Here is a 21,619-nt window from a genome sequence, read left to right as displayed (position 1 = left end):
GAGATCTAACCAGGTTCCTTATCCTGCTTCACCCCCTCCGCATCAGGTGGAATCTGATGGCCTGGCCCGGCTTCAGCAAGAACCAGTCCAGTGGGTTTAGGTGACCCCCCTTCCCCCATGCATCCATCCTTCCAGTCATCTTCCAAACACCAGCCCCCGCCCCACACTTCCTGGCTCTAAACCTCTGCCTGCTCCCTTATTCAGAACCGAGCCCAGTTATGTGCCCAGGACATTTTCCCCCCACTGCCATTTTCCTGAATAAATCTGGTTTTACCACTGTGACTACCGCCCAGCTCTGGCTTTTCGGTGATATTCTGGGGTCCCATTTCTGAACAGAGTTTATAGATGACTTTGGAATTTCCTGTAACGCACTGACAGAACCTTGGCACATTTAGTTGGTTCCTCAAAGCAAACCATGTAGCAGAAGGATTTCTGTATTAGGTGGCACGCGCTTGCCTGCTTGTTCTGTGGTGCGTGGGACACGTTTTAGGCCAGCATCTTCTCTGCTTCTTCCATGCCAACTGCTTGGTGAGGCCTGGCGTCCCAGAATGATGCCTGCGTGAGTCTGTTTCATGAACGTGACCTCACGTGATTACAACTTCCTTTGTATGGAAACTATCTTGCTCTGTAACTCTCTAGCGGGTACAGAGAGCACCGCTTGACTTCCGCCATGGCAGCTGAGGTCTAAACCACGTCTCCCCGCTGCCTCGGGCAGTCTGATCTTCCTTGCGTGCAGGGTGTCCTTGAGTCCCCACCATTTAATTGGCTGCAGCTTAATACAAATGTGGCCTTTCTGGATTAGTCTCCAAGTAAATATTTCATTTGCCCTTTTTTTTCTTTTTTTTTAACTTTAAAGTTCTGTCATATTCTCTGGCAAAAATCACAAGGAAAGCCATAAGCTTGTGTCTTTTTCATAGACCATCCATGCCACAATGAATGTCCCTTGCTCACAAAACCTGCTATGCCTCATTATTCTGAGGCACACATTTGTGCATGTGCTTCTTAAACACCTTTACATTCCAATAGTTGTGTAATGAGAGAGAAGAGAGAGGTAACATTAACCCAGCTCTATAGGTAATTACAGGATACAATGGCTTAGTGAAGCCTCTGCAATCCTTCTGAGCCTAGAAACATCTTCTGTACAATTTTTTTTTATGCAAAGGCCTGCTCTTTTCATTGTGCATACAATGTGATTGCTGGTTTGACACTGCAGGCTACACTGGTTTTATGAAGGATTAAATGCCACCTGAGACATATTTATCCTAAATAAATCACAAACGGTAAACTGCAGCATGTCAGTGTCAACACCCTGGACTGCAGCAGAAAGGTTAGCCATACAGGACTAAGCACGGTTAGGAATTAGCATCCAAGCTGAGGACCGCGGACTACCGCTAACGGGAGGACTGATCAAGAAGAAATATTTCCACGGAAAAACATCCCCCCCCCCTTTTTTTTTTTTTTTTTTTTTAACATGTATGAGAAGCCTGGCGAGGGCCATCACTTTGTAAAGGTCACCTTGATCCTGTCACTGTTTGCTGAAGACAGTGCTTAAGAAGTCCTGAATGGCCCTGCCATTGTTAAGAAACAAGAGCAAGTCACACTCAGCTAATTACGGATCTCAGTGTCAGCCCTGAAATTTTACCTTTAGTTGTTTTTTTGGAGGGGTGGCTGTCTAAAGGGAGGTGGCCTAGAGTGGACAGAGCTCCGCAGTGAGAAGGGCACTGGGAAGGGGTGGGTTCTGCTTCCGAACTGGTCAAAGTGTGGGCTGGTCCCCATGCTCTCTCAGGAAGAGATTTTCAACGGTGCTTGTGTTTAAACAAAGAAGGGACCATTCTCCTTTCCTCTCATGTCTGCTTTTTTTGTGTGTGTGATTTCTAGATGCTATCCATGATAGAATATGTTATTGTCACCAGAATGCGTCTGGGCCATTTGCCAGATGCTGAGAAACAGTATCAGGCTGCAGGGGATGCATGGCAGCACTCAGCGTCGTCCGGAGGCCACGAAGCAGCGAGAAGCCGCCAGCCACAGGCGCCGGGGTGCCCCTCGGTTGTCACAGCTGCCCACAACTGGCTGCTGAAAGTAACATGCCATTGCGATCTTTTAATGCTATAATTTTATTTCAAAGAAAACCGAAACAGAACAAAACAACCTTTGCATTTGAGGAAGAGTATTTTACAGTTTTGGAAAAGAATATGAGCATTTTATCAGGAAACAAATGACTGCAACATAAACTTGCATCCAACAGTTGCAGTGAATCCACAAGGAAATGCAGACCACGCTGGCGGGCCACGGCAGGGGCCATAGGGGAATCCACAAGGAAACCCAGACCACGCTGGTGGGCCACAGCAGGGGCCACAGATGAATCCACAAGGAAACCCAGACCACGCTGGTGGGCCACGGCAGGGGCCATAGGGGAATCCACAAGGAAACCCAGACCACACTGGCGGGCCACGGCAGGGGCCACAGGGCACAGTCTCCATGTGTTAATGTTTAATGTCAGCATTTTCAAATGGACAGAAATCACAGAGAAATCCTGCCAAAATGATATCATATGAACAAACCCTTGTTATAAAAAGCAAAATACTGATACAAACAATATCTTCCAGAGTGTGCGTTTCATATATAGGCTTTATTGTATGAAACTAAGTCAAAATTAGAAGCATTGGATATCTTTACCAACATATATTTTAATTGAATAGAAACTTCAAGGCTTTTTTTTAACCATAGGCTGAAGAGGATTTCTTTTATGCAGAATGTGACCAGAGCAATGAATCCACCAAAACTGTTTGAAGAGGGGAAATTTATACATGAAAGAGCTAGTTGGCTTCCTTTGGTCTGGGGACACTGTTACTCTGAAATTATTAAAAAAAAAAAAGCATGGGAAGGGACTGCTTCAAGACGGTAACACTTGCGGCTGCGATTTTTAAACCAGTGCAGAATGAAATGTAAAGGCAGCTGCATGCTGACTACACGAGCAGACGCACCCTGGCCACGAGGGGCATCTTCACCCTTTCCCACAGCCACGACCCTCTGATAACTGAAATGGGAAAACACTTGTGAGAGGAAAAAATCACCAACAACACTTGGCTTCTCTTCAGCACAACGGCCAGGACAAAGGGGAGGCCATTGACCAAAGGGCCCCGGTGGACTGGAGCTCCCCGCTGCGGCCCGTGGCCGGCCCTCCCATGCACTCGGCAGCTGGCTCTCTGAGGCCCAGCCAATGGTACCCTCTGTGGGCGCCTTGCTGGTGGCCGGTGTGACTCTCGCTGGGAGTGCACACTCAGGGCTCACAGAAGCCTCATCCTCATGGTTTTGAAGGTTTCAGAGGAAGCTCAAGGCACACAGCCCCACTGGAGCTGAACCCTCCCAACCTGCCCTGTGCTGAGTAAAGGTGCCACATTTCACGCTTCCTGGAGTTCGCTGCTTTCTCTTTGGCTCTGAATGGCCGCTGCGGCCGGGGAGCCCTCCTGTGTGTAGATGACCACACTGGCCAGCTGCTCCGCCCCGCTTGGGGCCCCGGCTTCTGTGCCCAGCGTGGCCCCAGCCTGCAGGAGTTCCTGCGAGTCTGTGGCCTCGAGCACAGTGTGGGAGTACACGCCCGTCTCGTCCTCCACCCCTGGCGGCAGCTCTGTCACGATGTAGTGTGTGGCGCCCTCGGGGAAGCCGCTGGTGGACTCCTGCACCATGGCCTGGACCAGCTCCTCCGTCACGATGATCTGTGAGATCTCCCCATCCGACTCCACCAGATCCACGTGCTCGCCCTGTGCCTCCTGCATGATGATCTGGGCGCCTTCCCCAGCCACCATGTGGACGGCACCCTCCTCGCTCACTACCACCTGGGTGACACCGTCCTTGACCAACTGGCCGGCCGCAGCCGTGTCACACACAGCAAACTGGAGGACGCCCTGGACCATCTTCTTGAAGGCCACCTGTGCCCGCTCCTGAGAGGCCATGGCCGCTGAGGGGCGGACCACTTGGGTGAGCACCTCCATGGTGGCCGGGGTCTCCTGGGCCTCTGGGAACATCTGGATCTCGGGAGACTCGGGGTTGGCAGCCATGCGGGAGACCTCCTGCCCAGGCAGCTGGATCAGCACGTCTTTGGGGCTGGGCCTGCCCTGTTCCTCCAGCCCTGCCCTGCCCTCCACCTCCCCTAACTCAGTGACTGCACAGAGCAATGCATCCAGGGCTGACGACGCCTCGGGAGGGGGCACTCCAGCCTCCGAGAGGTTTAAAATCTCCTGCTTGGTCACCTGCTGTATCACAGCGCCACCTGGACTGAGGGACTCATCCATGCCATGGCCTTCCACAGAGCCTCCCACGACGACCACCTGGGTGGCTCCGTCGGCCAGCTGCTCAGGGAGGATGGGCCCGGGCACCATGCTGCCCACATGTGCCCCGCTCTGACTGGTGGCAATGACCTGGCCATCCTCCGTGATGTGCACCACCCGGGCCACCTGGCCGGCCATGGCCAGCGTCTGCAGCGTGGCGGCGGCTGTCTCCTCCACGGAGGCGTCCAGGGCAAACTCCCCATCGTAGCCCTGGAAGATGATGACCTGCTGCACCTGCTCAGGGGGTGGCGCCGGCCTCCTGCTGTTCCTCAGGGGCTTCTCCTTGACGAGCGGCTCTTCCGCCAGGGCTGCTGCGGTGAAGGGGCTGTCTGTCTCCACGAAGGTGGCTCCTTGGCCCTTCAGACGGCACTCATAGGACTTGGAAACAATGCCTAGGGAGACAGGGACCAGTTAGAGCCTGGGAAAAGGACTTGTAGGCTTATAAGAAAGACACCAATTCCGCAGAAGCATTAAGGCCTTGGCAGAGACACCACGGCCCCCATTCTAAACCCCGAGGAGCTCTCTACAGTGCAAGTGTCAGTGGGGCCAGAGGCCTCCATGACCGTCTGCAGGCGGACTCTCGGCTGGAGGGCACACACAGCTAATGCTGGATGTGCAAGTCCCCAGCCCTGGGTGAGCTGTCCAATACAACTCTTTGCAGGGGTGTGTGCCTCTCCAGTGCCTGGGGAAGGGGCTGGACCCCCTCCTCCCTGCCACCATCATTTCTTTTGTAACAATGCATTCAGTCATGGGTGGTAAGTAAAGTTCAGCAAACAGCCAGCAGCAGTACCTCCTAAACCAACGGAAAATCTTTTTTTAATGACCAAATATTATATATGGTATATTTGTTTATTCAACAAAAGGGATGAAAGCCTTGCATATTAAATTTTTAAAAATATCAATAAACACAGCTGTAAAAGTTTAATGCAACAAATATTTATTGAAGATCGACAATGTTTCAGGCACTGAACCGAGGCAGGCGGCCTGCGCGGCCACGTGAGTCACGTATCCTGGCAGCTGCAGAGCACTCTGCAGGTGCTGGGTGCTCAGGGACTGAAAGGGGAGTCCACACTGCGGAACTGCGTGGTGGGCTTCGAGGGGCCAGACTCACATTCCTTCTCTCTGTCCATCTTCTGGACAGTGCCTGGCATGGAACAAATAATCAACAAAGATGTGTTTGCCGAATGTCTGCGATACAACGTAAGGTGACAGGCACTGCACAGAGACGAGCCGCACATTCAGGAAAGAATATTCAGGTGAAGATGCAAAAAGAAACGACATTCTAACTCTGTCTTGGGGACAAGATTCAAGCCATCTCTTGAGGGCTAGGAGGACAAGGCCTCCCAGACAGAAGCAGCGAGGGGCCAGGCAGAGGCAGGAAGGCCGTCCCCATGGTGTTTCCAGGCCTTGGGACAGCAGAAGGCTGGGGCTGTCCGGAGAAGAATGTGCTCATCTCACAGCGGGCTGCCCCAGGCTTCCTCTGCCCTGCACTAAGAAACCTGGGCCATGGGCTGCAGAGAGGAGGAGTGGCTGGATGTTTTCAGCAGGAAAATTGCAGGACTGTAATAGAGGGTGAGAAATTTAGGATCTGAAGTGCCAGCCCCAAATGCCTTAGTAAAAACAACATGTGTGGAAAATACCATAAGCCCCTGGGTGCCTGGGCAGAGGCAATAAGGGGAGACCAGGAGAGAAAAGAAGGGGTGAGCGGGGACGAGAGTGAGGAGGGGAGCGCCGGAGCTGGGCATATCCCTGGTTTGGGGCCATCCTGTGCCCTTCACAGTCTGCCCTTTGTCAACAGGATACCCAGGGCGGGTGGCTGGTGCCCGGGGCTCTGGTGGGCAGCGGGATTCTGAAAGGCCTGGGCTGCTGCCGGAGCTCTTGGGCCAGGGACTTCAGCCGCCATCTGTGCTGCACAAACAAAACTCTGGTGGCACAAGGACGGTGGGGATGGGAGGCACTGCGCGAGGACACACGCCCAGGCGCAATTCACAGCCTCCTCAATGTCACTGGCGACTCAGAGCCATGCTGCCGCTCCCTGCCTTGCGGGTAAAACAGGGCTGGAAATGGCCAACTTTATTTTCATAAAAAAGAAATGGACTCTTTAAACAGACTTCCTGTTGTCCCAATTTTCCATCAGTTTTTGAATCAACTCCGTCCTTCTCAAATAAGAGAAGGGTCTACAGATGATCTATAGCGAACATTTCCGTATCTCAACAGCTGCCACATTTTTGAAATATTCTGCTCTATTGTCTTTAAGGGGGTCAGTTTCTTAACAGCATTTTTTAACCTTACCAAAAGGGAAAAAAGGAGTATGCATTGTTAGAGATTATTTATTGCTAGCATCTCTTCAGAATAGAGTCAACGGTTTTGCTTATCATGTTGGTGGTGTTCCACAAGAAAGCATTTCTTTCAATACCGAGTTAATTCTGAGCACAGACCCCAGACAAGGCCTGTCTTCCCGTGGGTACATCTCAGGCAGGATCAGTGGAAATTGTTAAACCATGTTTACCAAGAGGACACGCCCCAGCTCTTACCCAGGCTGGAGGTGTACGGTCCTGGATTTGAAAGTATTAATTAACTGTTAAGTACTTTCTCAGGGAACTCTGTAAGCGTGAATCTGAGAAAGGTTACGGAATTTTAGGTCAAGAAAAGAGCTACCAGGAGGTACTCCTGTGTCCTTGCCCTGCACCCACGGAACCCGAGCATGAGCAGATGTAGTCGGGCTAGCAAACCGCAGGGGGAGCCAGGCCTGGCCTCGCCCATGTGTCAGGCAGAGGAAACCACTGCATCTTCAAGACCGACTCACCCTTCCCGGAAGAGGGTCCAAAATGTTTATGAGTCTAGCTGAGCAAATTCCCTAATTATAGTGCACCCTGTTTTCTCTTGGTTACCCCCAACCAAGGACAGAGAACAACTGGGCACCACTCAGTGGGGCTGCTGGCTTCCCTTCCGTGTGCTGCAGGTAGCAGGCACTTCCTGAACACGACTTCCTCTTCCTGAGGTCTGGTGGTAGCAGTTACAGGTATTCAACCTGTGTACACATGCCGTGCAGATGCTTGGAGACTTTCCAAAGGTCACGGGTGGTAAAGAGTTTTGAGGGAACCAATGTAGAGCCTTTGAAAGGGTCTGCCTGGGCATGTGCCTGGAGACAGAGCTCCTTCCTACCTACCTTGCCCCTCTCTTTCCACTTTGCAGAAAGAAACAACCCGTGCCCAGCCCCGCCTGGTGCCTTGCCCTAGGGAAGATCAGAGTTTAAAAGCTAAGCTGAGAGGGGGTGGGCGTGCAGGTCCCGGGGCAGGGGCTGAATTGCTGCCGGTTTCACGGCTGTCTTCCTAACTTTGATCCTCCTACATTCCCTCCTAGAAGAGGTCAGAAGCCTCGAGGGTGGCACTCACAACTCTTGTATTCATGCCCCCTTTGCACCTAAGTGTAAGCCGGGCACGTGTGGCTGGTCCCCGGTCACTTTGCCATTTGCTGGGACCTCTAGAGATCTTTGTCTCCTGTACTTGACAAGTTCTTTCTCTGGTGTGCTTGCAATTTCTCCCCAGTCCCTACTGTTTTACCCAGAGCCATCTTCACACATCATCCTTGATTTGTTTCTGTCTGTTCTCTATTTTAAATGTCATTTTTAGTCTAATTCAGCAATATTAAAAAAGAGAAATAAGGACACAAAAACAAAGAAGGCAGCCTCCCCAGTCATTCCCCTCCCCTATTCATTTTAATTACAGAAAAGGACAAACTGCTGGTACATTAGAAGATGGAAGAAACTACTGTAGCTGGGAAAGAAAGAGCAAACATCCTCTTCTTAGGTAGTCGAGGGAAGAAATGGTGGATGCTCCAGTCCAAGCAATTCTGTTCTTTACTCTGCAACTGGACAGAAAATCTCTTGGGTGTAGAATTATCCTTTGAATCCCTTGCAGCACTGATAATTATGCTATTCTGAACTACTTACTGAATTTATTTGAATCCAGAGGTGGGTTAAGCCACTTCCAGACCATTAAAGTAAACTGCATGGGTAAATACTGCTGTCAGTATGGCATGTGATGAAGCCTAGCAACACCAACGTCTTCACCTCCGCGCTGCACAAACCAGCCAGTCCATCACAGTTCATAAATGCGAGCGCAGGTCCATCTTTTGATTCAGCAATTTAATAACTTCGAGTGCTGTCAGTACTGCTTTGAAAAATAGCACCTATAAAATGTAACAGCCTCAATCAGATTGAAAAAGATTCACCCACTGAAGATTCTTCCATTTCAACCATAATGAATTAATGTTGAGCTATGTAGAAGTTCAAGTGTCATTTAAACTAATGTGAATCTCTTCTGTAACTTTAAACTCTAACTGGGCTATGACCAAGAATCTGCTGGGCACATCAACTTCCATTTTCGAGCTCTTTCTAGTAAATATAAACTGTAAAGCTCATCAAATGCAAATGGCCGAATGCATGGAGTGTTTGGAAAACAGGCACGTGGGACAGGGTGCATCCTTCCTGCTTAGTCACTGTTATGGCTCCAAAATCGCACAAGCCTTAATGGAGCACGGGTGCTGAATGTAGTGTTTGTATGTCAGTACCTTTTTAAAAAAGACACTGTTGAATTTCAGTAAAATAACAGTAGCTAACCAAATGGTGTGCCTAAAATCTTTCATTCTGGGTCTGTTTCCAATAGGGCATTAAGCAGCTTCTTTGTGTAGAAGGCACAAGTGACATGAAAATGCAGCCTCGTGCCCAAATACAAAGTCCCCACTTTCTGCCCGTTTGCTTTTGTGAGCACCAAGAGATTTTACTCCCTTCTCAGAGCCGAATGCATTGAAAGTTCACAGCTTGGATGGAATAAACAGGTAGTTACTGGGGTGTCTGAGGGTTTGCTTTTGGAGAGAGGATTTCGAGGTCAGCTGGCTGCTCTGGAATGCCGTTATGAAGCTGTGTCTCCTTCTGCGTTCTTGAAGCCAATGTCTCCAGCGTGGAAAAGCACAAGCTCCATTATGCGGGGTGGAGGGGTTAAGCTGCAGAGACTCTACTCCCCAAAACTGTGCTCAGGGCTCCCCTGTGCCGTCCGGTGCGCTTCTGGGGGCGACACAGGACTGGTACCTGACTGCCTCCTTGGTGTGCGCGTGCTGTTTTTTCCTTACTGTCATCATTTTTTCCTTCAGAATAAATACCTTATGCTTTTGTTAAGCTTACATTTAATTAAAATGTACAGAATTTGTGCAGTAAACCCGAATGAAAAAAATAAAACAAGGGCCCCCTCTCTTGAAGGCATACGTTGTGAATGAAAAATGTCATTACAGACTAAAAAATTTTGCAGTAAACAGGGCCTACAGAGAGAAGTTTCCCCTGTAATGACATCCATAAAATACACAAATGGCACTTTTAGTACCATCCTGAATATGGCATTTTCTGTGCTCTACACACAATCTAAATGGTTTGATCATAGAGCATAATACTCCATTGGGTTTATAGAACAATCAATGTTCCATAAAATGATGTATTTATCCAATAGTAGGCTCAGCAGTTACTGGTGTATGACATTGTAGGACACAGGCTTGGGCTCCTCGGCAGCGCACATGCTGGCTGTAAAACTTATCTAACACCACTTCAACAACTTCATCTCATCTGTGGCAAGTAATTTGTGGAAGCCTCAGCTTGGTTTTAAAAAAACCTTGTAATAAAAATTCATAGAATTTTCAGGAGAATGAAAGCTGATGACAATAGAAAGGTCACATTGTGTCTCCACTCAAGGGGTCAAAGGTTGCTAGCAGATCTAAAACCGAAAGTAGATTTCATGCATCACGTAGCAGATAAAGATGGCGTTAAAAAGACATGTCGTGGGGTGAAATGCCTAATGCCTACAAAAGCCTGTGCTAATATCCTGTGTAAACCACTTTGTTGCTACGAGTCAGCATTTATTTTCAATTTCGAAGCTTCTCTTGAAATGGTACTAAATGTTGATACATTGCTAGGTACATCTCCGACACTGGGTATACTTCAGATGTTTTACTCTGGTAGACCCAGTAAGCTTGAGAGTGCTGGGTTGGTTCATTGCCATAGTGAAAGTACCTTGAATACAATGTGATTAAAAAAATAATACTTTTCATATAAAAATTTGGGACACACATGACATTGCAATTCTTAAGCCACATATAATTTTTCTTGCCTTCAATTTTAAGATGTAATTTTAACAAGAATGTTAAGAAATCATACTTAATGTCTATTAAAATGAAACAATATTAACAGATTATGCTAATAAATTGGAGCCATATTTTAATGTCACAAAAGCTTATAAGTTTCTCGAGTGAAAGCAGGAAAAATGACAAATTAAAATTCAATGAAATATAACCTTTTAGAAGTTTCCAAGCAGGGAATACATTATTCTTACAATAGCAGTCACCAATAGTTTAGCCAGTCAAATCGATATCAATAATTGCTCTATAATTTATTCATCTTGTAGACAATGAGAGTTCCCTGGCATTGTGCAGGAAGTCCTGTCACAGGGCTCCCACTGGAAACTGGTTTTGAAGACGTGATGCTTACCATGTTAACACCGGGACATGTTATGGGGACTCCCTGCCTTTGAGCTACTTCTTGTACTAAACAATGAACTTCCTGAAGTTCCGGAAGGGAAAACTCCAATCAAATGGTTTAGGGACCAGGATCAAAGAAAGAGGATGAATCTGGTATAACGTGGGACAGAGTCACCTCTTAGTTTTATACTCCAGCAACCAAACGGCAAGTTCTCCTTTTCTTATTTTTTAAGAACACAGGTTGGTCTGTACCACTTGCGTCTCCATTATTTTCAACAGTTAGAAACACATTCTGGTCAGTGTTACCAAAATTCACACACAAAACAGAAACAAAGAGGTTACTTGAAATACAAGATTAAGAATTATTTGTAGTTTTTGACATGCATGTTAAACATGATAGCAAAACTAGTGAGATTTATCTCAGAGGACAGATTGGTTTTGGTCATTCTAAAGCTATGGTCAACCTAAGCTGATGGGGCTGTCCTAAGGATGAGTGACACCCATCACAGTGTAATCAGTAAAAGGCGTTTTGGTAACTCTCTGCTGTATACCACATATAACTGTACAAAAATATGTTGAAGGATGACAGTGAAGTCTTCGCTGTGCCCCCATTTCATGAAGGCCATTGTTTTCTAAGAAGAGATGGGGGAATGGCTTTTCTGTAAAAATTAACTGAGGTTCACACCATTTCCAAAAAACTCCACATAAATACAGATATACAATTTCTCTGGATATACCACACAATTTTTGGTGAAGGAATATTTACAATAAACAGGGCAGAAATTTGGGTACCAAAAGTTTTAGTTCCTTTTTCTTAATTGCCATGGGGTACTACGTTGAACACTGGCAGCCACTGAAGACAATCATAGGAGACCCCTGAAAAGAATTCTGGATATTCACAAAAAACAAAGACTAAGTTTTATCATGAGTTGGAAATACATGATCAGGCAGGTCTCTAACTTCACCAAGAACAGTCTCCACGGGCCGAGATACTTCCATGGGCACTGAAGAGTGACAAAGAACAAAAGACAATATTTTACCTTTAAAGTCACAAACCCTAGGAAATGTTGTATTATATCAGACCCTTAGGTATATATTATCATTTTCATGCATGAAGATCTAACAGTAATGGAAGTTATGCACACAAATCTCACTCAGTAAGATAAGAATGCATGCTTTAAGGTTATCTTGACAGGCTTTGTGGGGTGGAGAGGAAGGGCAGCAGTTAACTGTTTCTCTGCTGTGCAGAGGCCTATGAGCTACACCGATAGATCACCATGCACAACCATGTACCTTTGGAAATTGAACTCAAGTGACAGAAACAGTGTCATCGAGTTTCATGGAGGGTGACGAGACGGCACTTTAAAATTAGGCTGTGAAGTGCTCTGATCTGGTCATTTACCCATGAACAGCCAGAACTCCTTCTTCAGAACAGCCGGTCCATGTGCCGGCAGAAAGCGCTCAAGTGTCTTCTGTCCTATTTGGGACAAAGCAAGGGGAGGGGTGGTGGAGGGGAACCCAGGCAGGTATCAACACAGGGCGCTTCTCTCACTCTGCACATGTTTCTGGGTGTTGAAGTCAGAGTCCTGGCCACTGGGAAGGGGGGTGTCCCTCTTGGAGGCACCCTTGCCTCTCCTTCCAATGCAAGCCTGGCTGCTCCTGTGCACCAACACGTGTTAGTTAGTTATATGTGAAAACAGCCGAGAGCACTAACCGCGCCCTTCAGGCTTTGTATGGGGGGATTCCCGACTTGGAAAAGAGCTGTGGTATGTCAGTCCTGCAGGAGCGGGGCTACCAGAAGACCTTCAAACTCTACCAGACAAATAGCGGCCCCTGCTTACTGAAGGCTACCTCTGCTGGACTTAAAGATGTAATAAACTGGAACAGGCATTCTTTTTTGCATTATGGAATCAGAAAATTAGGAATCCCAACGACCTTTTCCTAAGTGTCCTCTGACAATCTATGAACTCCCAATGCAGGTGAACAGTATCAGAAGACAAGGCCTATTTTTCAAAAGTTGTACATATTATGCACACCTTAAAAGGTAAAATTCTGCAAATAAGCCCAACCAATTCTGCTGGAGGGCATGGCTTTAACAAGGCTGACTTTAAAAGGTTAACAAGGCAGATTAAACTTGTTTCCTTTTTGTTTTTCTGGCAAAACCCTATAAAAAAACTGAAATTCACTTTTGTAGTCATGTTTATATTTCCTCTATATTATAGTATCTTCATATCATTCCCGAGGAAATGAGAGGAAACAGACATTTGTCTTCATTGTAGACACTTTTGTAGGAAGGTAGAAAGCAAACCACTTCTTAGTAACTGCACAGAGGCACCATTAAAATCAAATTTACAGTAAACAGAACCTACGGCTGGGGTAAAACACTAACTGTTAGTATTTTAATGATCAGCAAAGCTTTCGGAGGTCTAACATCTGCTCACAGCCAAACGACAGCAGCTGCATGTGTACACTCAAAACAATGCGGATTTCTTCTCTATGCCTTAAAATGAATCATATGTTCTGGGCACATGGCTGCTCTTTCCAACGGAGCTGCTGTGTGCCACAGGACCCCCGGCACCCTGTGGATAGCAACCCGGGAAAGCCTGGGTTCTTTATAGGAGGAGACCCAAACCCGTAGAAATCCGTGAGTCCAGGAAATGAAAGTTGAAGAAACGGAGCAGAGGCCACCGTGGGCCTGGGCAAGGCTGGCAGGCGCTGGGGAAGCACGGCCTCAGGAGCCGTCCCCGTGGAGCAAGCCAGGGGCAGGACAGGGGGATGTGCAGGTGGGGGGACGATGGCCCTCAGTCCCTCCCTGGATCTACTCGGATGGACTTGGGAGAGCCTCTGGGCCAGGCCACACCCAGCCTCAGCCTTTTCTACACACGGCAAGGCTGAGGGGGTGGACTGGGTGCTGACAATGTCCAGGTGGGAAACAGTAACATATTTTCTTCTTAACCAGTGTGAACTACAATCTTTATTTTCAACATTTTCCTAAATATCTAAGTTAAACTCCTATCCTGACCTGGAAACAAGAAAATTTCAAGGGAGATCCTTTCAAAAAGCACAATCCACATGAATACTGACCCCAGGCCCGATGGGGTCCTGTCTACCTGGTGCGCTGTGCTCATCTGAAATGCACAGAGCAGGGTGGGGTGGGCCACGGGTGCGGCTGGCACAAGGACGTCGCTGTGTCTAGAGGGAACAGTGTGCCGTTTGTCTCAGCAGCTACGCCCGGCACACTGAAGTCCTCCAGAACATTTCCATGGTAGATTTTAAAATAGGGTAATAGTCCAATGAGGTAATAAAGTGTCATGGGGCCACTAAACAGGACCACATGATTCCACTGCATTCCAAGAGGGTATAAACAGAAAAACTCTCTTTTTAAAAAAGTAGTAGTAGTTTATGAGGAATGTAAAGGCTTTGTTAAACAGGCAACACTATTTTGCCTCTTCACTAAAAGCCTGTTTGAAAGGAGTTGGCTGGTAGGCACACATGGCAACACGCATGCGGTGTGGATCCGGACGCCGCTCCGGGAGTCACACCCACGCACGTGCAGCCTTCCACTCCGAGGCACACGCAGGAAAGCAGCAGCAAAGCTGTGTACGGGCCGCCGCACAGGGACCCCCAGAAGGCACTTGGTGTGGGAATGGTGACGTGAACAAGGGGAAAAGGAATCCACCACATGTGATCCAAACTCAGGCACCTAGGAAACGAGGTCTATCAGGTGGCTGACGCCCAGGGTCACTTGGCACACGACCTGTTGCCCACTTGACATAATCTTCAACAAGGTTTAGAAAGGCGGAACTCGGAATGCTTTCGGAAGGAATGTCTAAGGGCCACGTCTTCTGCCGGAACTTCCCAGTCCCAAAAATAAAGCTACAGGCCTGACACTGGTGGAGGATCTTCAAAGGACATGGGAGGACCACAAGGCGGCTTCCCGAGATCCCTCATGGAGGGAGAGCCGCAGCATTCAGTCCCATTCTTTGCTCCTTTTTTTTTTCCCAATGGATCAACAAATGGCTCACCTAGATATCGTGAAGGGGTAAAGTCAGTCTAGGACAAGTACATGCCTCCTGTGGCAGGTAACAGCATCAGGAAAGATAATTACCCAGTGGGGAATAACAAGCTGATTATTAATAGTATTACCTAAAATTTAAACACTTTATATGCTTAATCAGATGTAACATTTCCATGTTTTCTTGAAATATATACATACATGTGCATACATACAATTAAGCACACCCAAGCACACGCCTTCGTGGACATGCACACACATGCAGGAACAGCTAGTGGTGTTCCACAAGGGTAGCCTTCCATCTCCATTCTCCTCATCACATTCCGCTCCTGAGCGTGAATCTGTGGCATACTGGGTGTAGATGTGAGATGCGCAGGCAGGGTCTCCTTTCTGAACTGTGTTCAGCACCATGTCAAGTGGGCAACTGGCTGTGCGTCCCATGAACCTGGCCTTCACTTATGAGAGTGCCTGAGTTCTGATGACATGTGCTGGTGTCTGCTCTTCAGGGAGTTCCCTGGAGAAAGCCCCTCAGATATGTCTCATGTAACTCTGTACCTGATGACCAACCCCCAGGCTAGCAGCAGCATGGCTAGAGTAAGTGCTGACACTCAGTGTTTGCGCAACACTTGTTAATTCTTCAAGAGCTGTTCAAGTTTTTAAAGGGTAGGACATCTAAGGAGTGGAGCAGTTCAAAAACCTCCAGGGTTCACAGTTGCCATTCCATATCAATTCTCTCTTCCCTAGAACCCAGAATATGTTTCTTTCACTACTCCTGTGGTTCTGCCGCTATTACTCTACTTCAGTAAGTGATTGTGATGGGGAATGAAATCACCTTGCTGACAGTCCTGAGGTCTCAGTGAATGGGAGAGAAAGGCCATGATCTGTTTCACTTAGGACTATAATCAGAATAAATGCCCACTGCGACAATCAGCTGCATGACTACTAGTAGAATTTTTAGGTTCCGTAAGTGAGCACAGGAAGAATGCACTCAGGTGCTTTTGTAGTTTGTCACATTTGTCATTTATTAAAGGGTTTCTGAGTAAAACTAACAGAAAAACCTAGGTCCTAAGGTGACAGTATTAAAACGGGTCCGTAAGCAACTGGATACTTAATTGTACATTTGTCTTAACTGTACATCTCTTTGATGTGAAAGTTATTTTAGGTTTCAGAGATATTAGGTAGATACTCATACAGCCTGTTGTACATACCTCTAGCCTATCACGATGAATCCTAATTATCCATTAGAGCGCTCGTCTTTTCTGCTACACCGAGAGCTCCTTGAGTACAGGGCTCTATGATTTGCCATGGCATCTTCAGTGCTTGGCATATAATAGGCCTTAATAAGTACTGCTTTAAAAAGAAGACACAAATCTAAACAGGGAGAATTGACTGATCTATAAAATATCTTCCAGGTAAGAGAAAGAGCACGAGCTCTGGTTGTCAGCATGCTTGGGTTTGATTCCTCACCTCACCTGGAAGTTACTATGGAGAGAAATCTCCATAGATGTCTGTGTTTTTGTGCTTTTTGTGAGCTGAGGCACTGACTACCTTTACTCTAGATGATCTTTTCATGGATGTTTCTAGAGCAAACAGACTTGGAAGATAAAGATAGTGTCTTCTTCCAGAGCAAAGGGCAAACTGATTCACTGTTCATTATAATAAAGATAAGTACTTCTCTTGGGCAGAGAACAGGCAAGCTTACTGCTCATAATAAAAGATTTGGGCCCCCTGACTTCAGTGTTCATTGCCTGTACTATAACCCACTGCATGTACAGGTGTCATGGCCTCTTCATGTCAGCCTGTGGGAGTTGGGACTCAGGAAACTGGGTCAGATGCTGACCCTTTGGCTATAGCTGTTGCTGTGATTAATAAAGTCCTTTATCTCTGACCCAGGAATCTTGTATCTTCTGGCAATACCCACAAACTGTGGCAGGATAACTCATTTGCAAGCTGGATAAAATTTTAGACTTTTGATAATTCTAGACAGTTATTAAAATTTATTAAATCATTTTCTTAATAAAATACATAACAATACTTATTTTCTTAAAGAGTAAATGAGACAGCCTACGTACAATACTTAGTATTGTGCCTGACACACAGGAAGGGCTCAACATATTAATGGTAATATATTCTATAGTAATAATAATCACTATTATTTCAAGTTTAATGCATTATAGTTCAGTTCATATCACCTGAAATTAGTATATAATATTAAACTAATATCTATGAATATACAAAATAATCCTGTATGACTAAAATATTTGAATCACATTACACATATAACAAAATTAAATTTAATGCAAACAAATGTAAAGTCCCGCAGTCAGTAGTGAAAAAATTGCCCAAAGTGTCATAGAAAATGACTTCCAAGTTCTAGCCACTGGTAGGATCCATACACTGATGTGGCTACATCAATACAAGTACAGAGTTCAGGCAGAGAAAGGTAATAATAGGACGATAAGCTGGTCAGACTATACTTAGGGTGTCATGTTTAAGCTTGAGCTCCGTGTTTTAAGAGAAACATTGACAAATAGCCATGAACATAGAGAAAGGAAACAAAAATAACTGGGACTTAATGCATAAAGAATGGCTTCGATTTACAAATATTTAAAGGACTATCATGTAGAAAGAACAGGTTCATTCTACATGGCTCTAGAGGGCAAAATGGGGAACAGCCGAGGAAAGTTGCAGGAAGGGAGCTTTGCCTCAATAACATTGATTCAGAAACGGAAACATGATACCTTAGCACTGAGTCTCCTATTAAAAAAAAAAAAAAAAAAAGAACGACCACTTCTTGGAGATGCTATAAAGAGGACTCAAATTAGGGGCTCCCATGTCCTTGCTAGCACTTAGATTCTGATGCTAGAACTCCAAAAGCAGGGAGCAGAAGTTCTGCTGGACAGTGGTGGGCCCATCAGAGAAGACAGTGCTGGTGACTGGCATGTCTTCAGGAACCAGACAAACAGCTATGACCGCAGGCTATGTGAGGCGAAGCCCTGCCGGAGCAGGAGGCTGCCCTGTTTGACAGCAGGTGATTCATCCTCGCTCCGTGACGCCACTCTCTGGCTTCTGCTCTTAGACACCCAACACACCGCCTGATACTCAGTTCCTTCAAATGCAGACAACATGAACTTTCTGGGCAATTACCAGATATTTGAATCTGCCTAGTTCTGTGTACAATTATATATCACACCAGCTGACACTGAGGTCATGATGACCAACCCCACCCGCCCATACTACTGGCCAGAGTGTTATTTCGAAAGGCAATGAGGTGGCTGTGAGAACTCACCGCTCCGATTCCTGTCAAGGAGCAGGGCTGGCCGCACTGCCCCCGCTGCAACCAGGCTGGCCAAGGGCGACTCTCCTACAACCTTCCTGGCTGGTGGGAATGGGCCAGGGGGCCTCTCGCTGGGTGACTGGCTTGGTGGCAACTACAGCCTGAAGACTGACTGCTCAGCCCTCTTGTCCTCTCCCACCCTCCAATCTAATTTTTTCAGTTTTTAGGAATCATAACTATTCACAAGCAAAATATGTTATTTGCAAATACATGCCTGTAAATAGCAGGCCCTCATATCTTGACATTCTAAAACAAAACAAACATTTGAAACATAATTATCAAGTTGATGAAAATAGTCTAGTTGATGTTTTTAAAGACAGAAAATGTCAAGCTTCCAATCATCAGCTCATGCAAGCACCTCTCACGTTCTCGCTGAGCTGAGTGAGAGTCCTGCCAGCTATTACTGGCACCATGCTTCAGAAGGCCAGGGGAGGGCTGGGCTGGGCTGGAAACAGACATCCAGCTGTCACGAGAATACAGGTGGTGGTCCCACATAGCTGAGGCTTGAAGTCACCTGGGTGCTGCCTGAGAGGCTGAGAACCAAGGTGGGTAAATGAGCTCCAGGGGACACTGGCAAAGCATGGACAGTCAGAGCCAGTCAAGACGGCCAAAAAGTCAAGCTCTGAGGTCACAGAAGGGAAGAAAGAGGTGAGGGGTCAACCATGGCAAATGCCAAAAAGAAACACCATGTAGACAGAAATTAGGCCTCTGACACATAATACCAGGAAGATCACGGAATTAATCAATGCAATCAGAATACGATTGAGAGCACAAAGGGCGGTGTCTGTCCAGATCACCAGCAGAGGAGGCACAGGCCTGGCGCTGCTGACAGGTGTCAGCCTCAGCTCCATCATGATCTGAGTCTATAATTCCGGCCATTTTCCTCCTGAGCACGTGGTTAACATGTTATGAATACTATCACGAGCCATATTCTATATGAAGAACAATATAAGGCTGCCTGATTAGTGGCTTCATTATTATAACGAAGAAAAGAAAGGTGTGTGAAACTTGGCGTAAAGCACGCGGAAGTACGGAGATGCATGCTTGCCTTCGACTCCACTCACTATTAAACGTCATCAAGTATTTTTCTCAACAAAGATACATCTACTCTCTCCTGCAGCAGACAATCAGAATGACAGTACTGAATTAATTCCTCATTTGCTGGCTGAAAGAAACTCAAAGCAGAATTGCCAAAGGGCAAAACAGAGAGAGTGACACTATACATCTCAGCTTTTATGTATGTCCATTTGATTACTGTGCTTGTGCGTTTGCATTATCCCGGTGATCTAACAGTTGTTGTCTTACTTAATTTACAGAGTACCAAGGTGTCTGTTAGTAAAAGCTATGCTTTGAAAAGTATTACTAAAATATCTGAAATTCTTAATAGAAATTCCATGAAGTCCAGCAGGTAAACTGCATACAGAAAGTGAAGGGGAAAAAATCCTCTTAGAAAAGCCTCTATGACAGAAGCTGCTTTAAAAAGCTGCCACATGACTGCAGTACGCTGGGGCCAGGGTGCTGGCAGCAGTCACCTTCGATGTGAGGCTGCAGAAGGCAGAGGGTCCCTGCTCTAGGTGCTGCTCTAACCCCCTTACTCGTAAGGAAGGTTCGGAGGAAGGGTCGGGCCTGCTTTTTTTAGTGTTATGGGTACCTTTTGTTTTCCATGCCTTCCTTTTACTAGTTAACTCCTATTGGCTAGAACAATGCTACTTGTTTTTTTGTGTTCTTATTTTTGACACTGTCCTGCTAGTCCCTTAAACCTCCACAGATCAACCGTGCATAATCTGTTTCCCAATATGTCACGTAAGCAAAAAAACGATCCTGACAATTAATCTTAGCCCAACTCACTGCGCTCAGTTCTTTCTTTAAACATGTGTGCATTATTCAATACTTGGTTTTATTGTCCAACTTAAAAAAATTATTTATATAAGTAAACAAATCAGAATCCCAAATATTCAAATAGATACATCAACGTTAGCTTAGACTTTGGACATAGCCCTATTAATAAAGAAGGTTTCCTTCCCTTTTTCTTTGGCTACTTTTCAACCTACAGATAAACTGCTACGAACATAATTTATTTGACTTAAACTTGACTAGTATACATTGAAGGACAGAGGTCAAGGGACATTTGGGCGGCAAATGCCAAATTGTGACCAGAGACTTTTGAGCTTGAATCTACATAGCAAACACATGCAAGGAGGAGTGAGGTAAGGCTTTTTTTTTTTTTTTTTAGCCTGTCTTCAAGTCAACTCTATGAAAACAAAAAGCCAAAGAAGGGAGGCGATTGATTCTCGCACAGCCGCTCCAAGGAGTGAAGTAAAGGAGGATGCTGCTCGTCTCGTGCGGACCTGGCCCCGTGGGGCGGGACACCTCGGCGCAGCGGTCACGACTGGGCCGGGTACTGCTCGACTTTCTAACTGGTGGCTTATGAGTGGATTTTAATTTTTCAGTACCAGAACTGTTAAAAATTTCCCCAAGAACTTCACAATATAAGAGAGTAAAAGTGAAACAGCATTGGCTAACGTGAGTGGAGGGACGCACAATGACTTGGTTTCCTATTCATCTTTCTCGGCAAGTCTGAGGCTCCGAGGATGTGGATTAAGTCCATCGGTTCGATGTCTCCAAGCTCCCTCCTCCTTGCAGAACGCCGATGCCTGGGCATGTGGACACTCTAGAGACGGGCTGGGCAGCCTGGCTCTGATCACTGCTTAGTCTGTAGGAAACATCATACAGTGATGGGTCCCATGTTGCCGTATTTTTAAAATTTCTGTTATGATATGAAAGAAAATATAACATACCTCCACCTCCACAATATACAGCAGCTGATTGTGTTATTTAGACTAAAAAATTAATGGGCTGATTGTAGCATAGAGTTCAAATAAGTGTACAGTTACCACATTTGGCCCAGTGTGAGCTCATATAAGAATTACTTCTGATCATCTGAATCGAAATTCAGAATCATCAAAAGAAGCCATGTTGAAGCTGGTTGGTTCATCATATGCAAATACTGTTGCATGAAGATGGGAAATATCTATTCACGAAGATAATGAAAACTGACACCAATATAATAAAATGACTGGTTTATAGATTCTGGGACTTACATAGCAACAGATTTGATCCTTCTGCTTAAAAGTAGCCATCCACCTCTCCCCCATTCATACTTGACCTGCAATCCAAAAACAAAGCCCACTGGCCTCTTAGCACGAAACCTCACAGCACTACTCAAGATTCTTGACACTGAAGTTTCCATTTTTTAAAAAGAAGAGGGTGCAGGGGTGACAAGTATTATAACAGAGAACAAATGGTGCAGCAAAGGAAACGGCGGATCAACGGATGCCCCCAGACTCTGGCACTCATAAAGCAGCCACAGGAACAGCATTGCGGAGAACAAAAGACAATGATGACAAAATTGGTTGC

General features: G+C 46.3%; 1 protein-coding gene across 2 annotated transcripts in view; it reads right to left on the bottom strand.

Annotated features, from left to right (window-relative positions):
- Window positions 1–2,094: 2,094 nt before the first annotated feature.
- ZNF407 (zinc finger protein 407) overlaps window positions 2,095–21,619 on the bottom strand; it is a 469,977-nt gene continuing 450,452 nt past the window's right edge. For both annotated transcript variants that reach the window (XM_032293888.1, XM_032293889.1), the window contains exon 9: window positions 2,095–4,720. In XM_032293888.1, coding sequence (XP_032149779.1) covers window positions 3,402–4,720 — 1,319 coding nt within the window. In that variant the 3' untranslated portion in view covers window positions 2,095–3,401. The remainder of the gene's footprint in view (window positions 4,721–21,619) is intronic.

The sequence above is a fragment of the Sapajus apella genome, unplaced genomic scaffold (genome assembly GCF_009761245.1).
Source record: "Sapajus apella isolate SASKATOON/1434 unplaced genomic scaffold, GSC_monkey_1.0 scaffold30, whole genome shotgun sequence".
NCBI classification, from domain to species: Eukaryota; Metazoa; Chordata; class Mammalia; order Primates; family Cebidae; genus Sapajus; species Sapajus apella.
The sequence above is the reverse complement of the archived record's forward strand: the minus strand, read 5'-3'. Positions and strand labels throughout refer to the sequence as shown.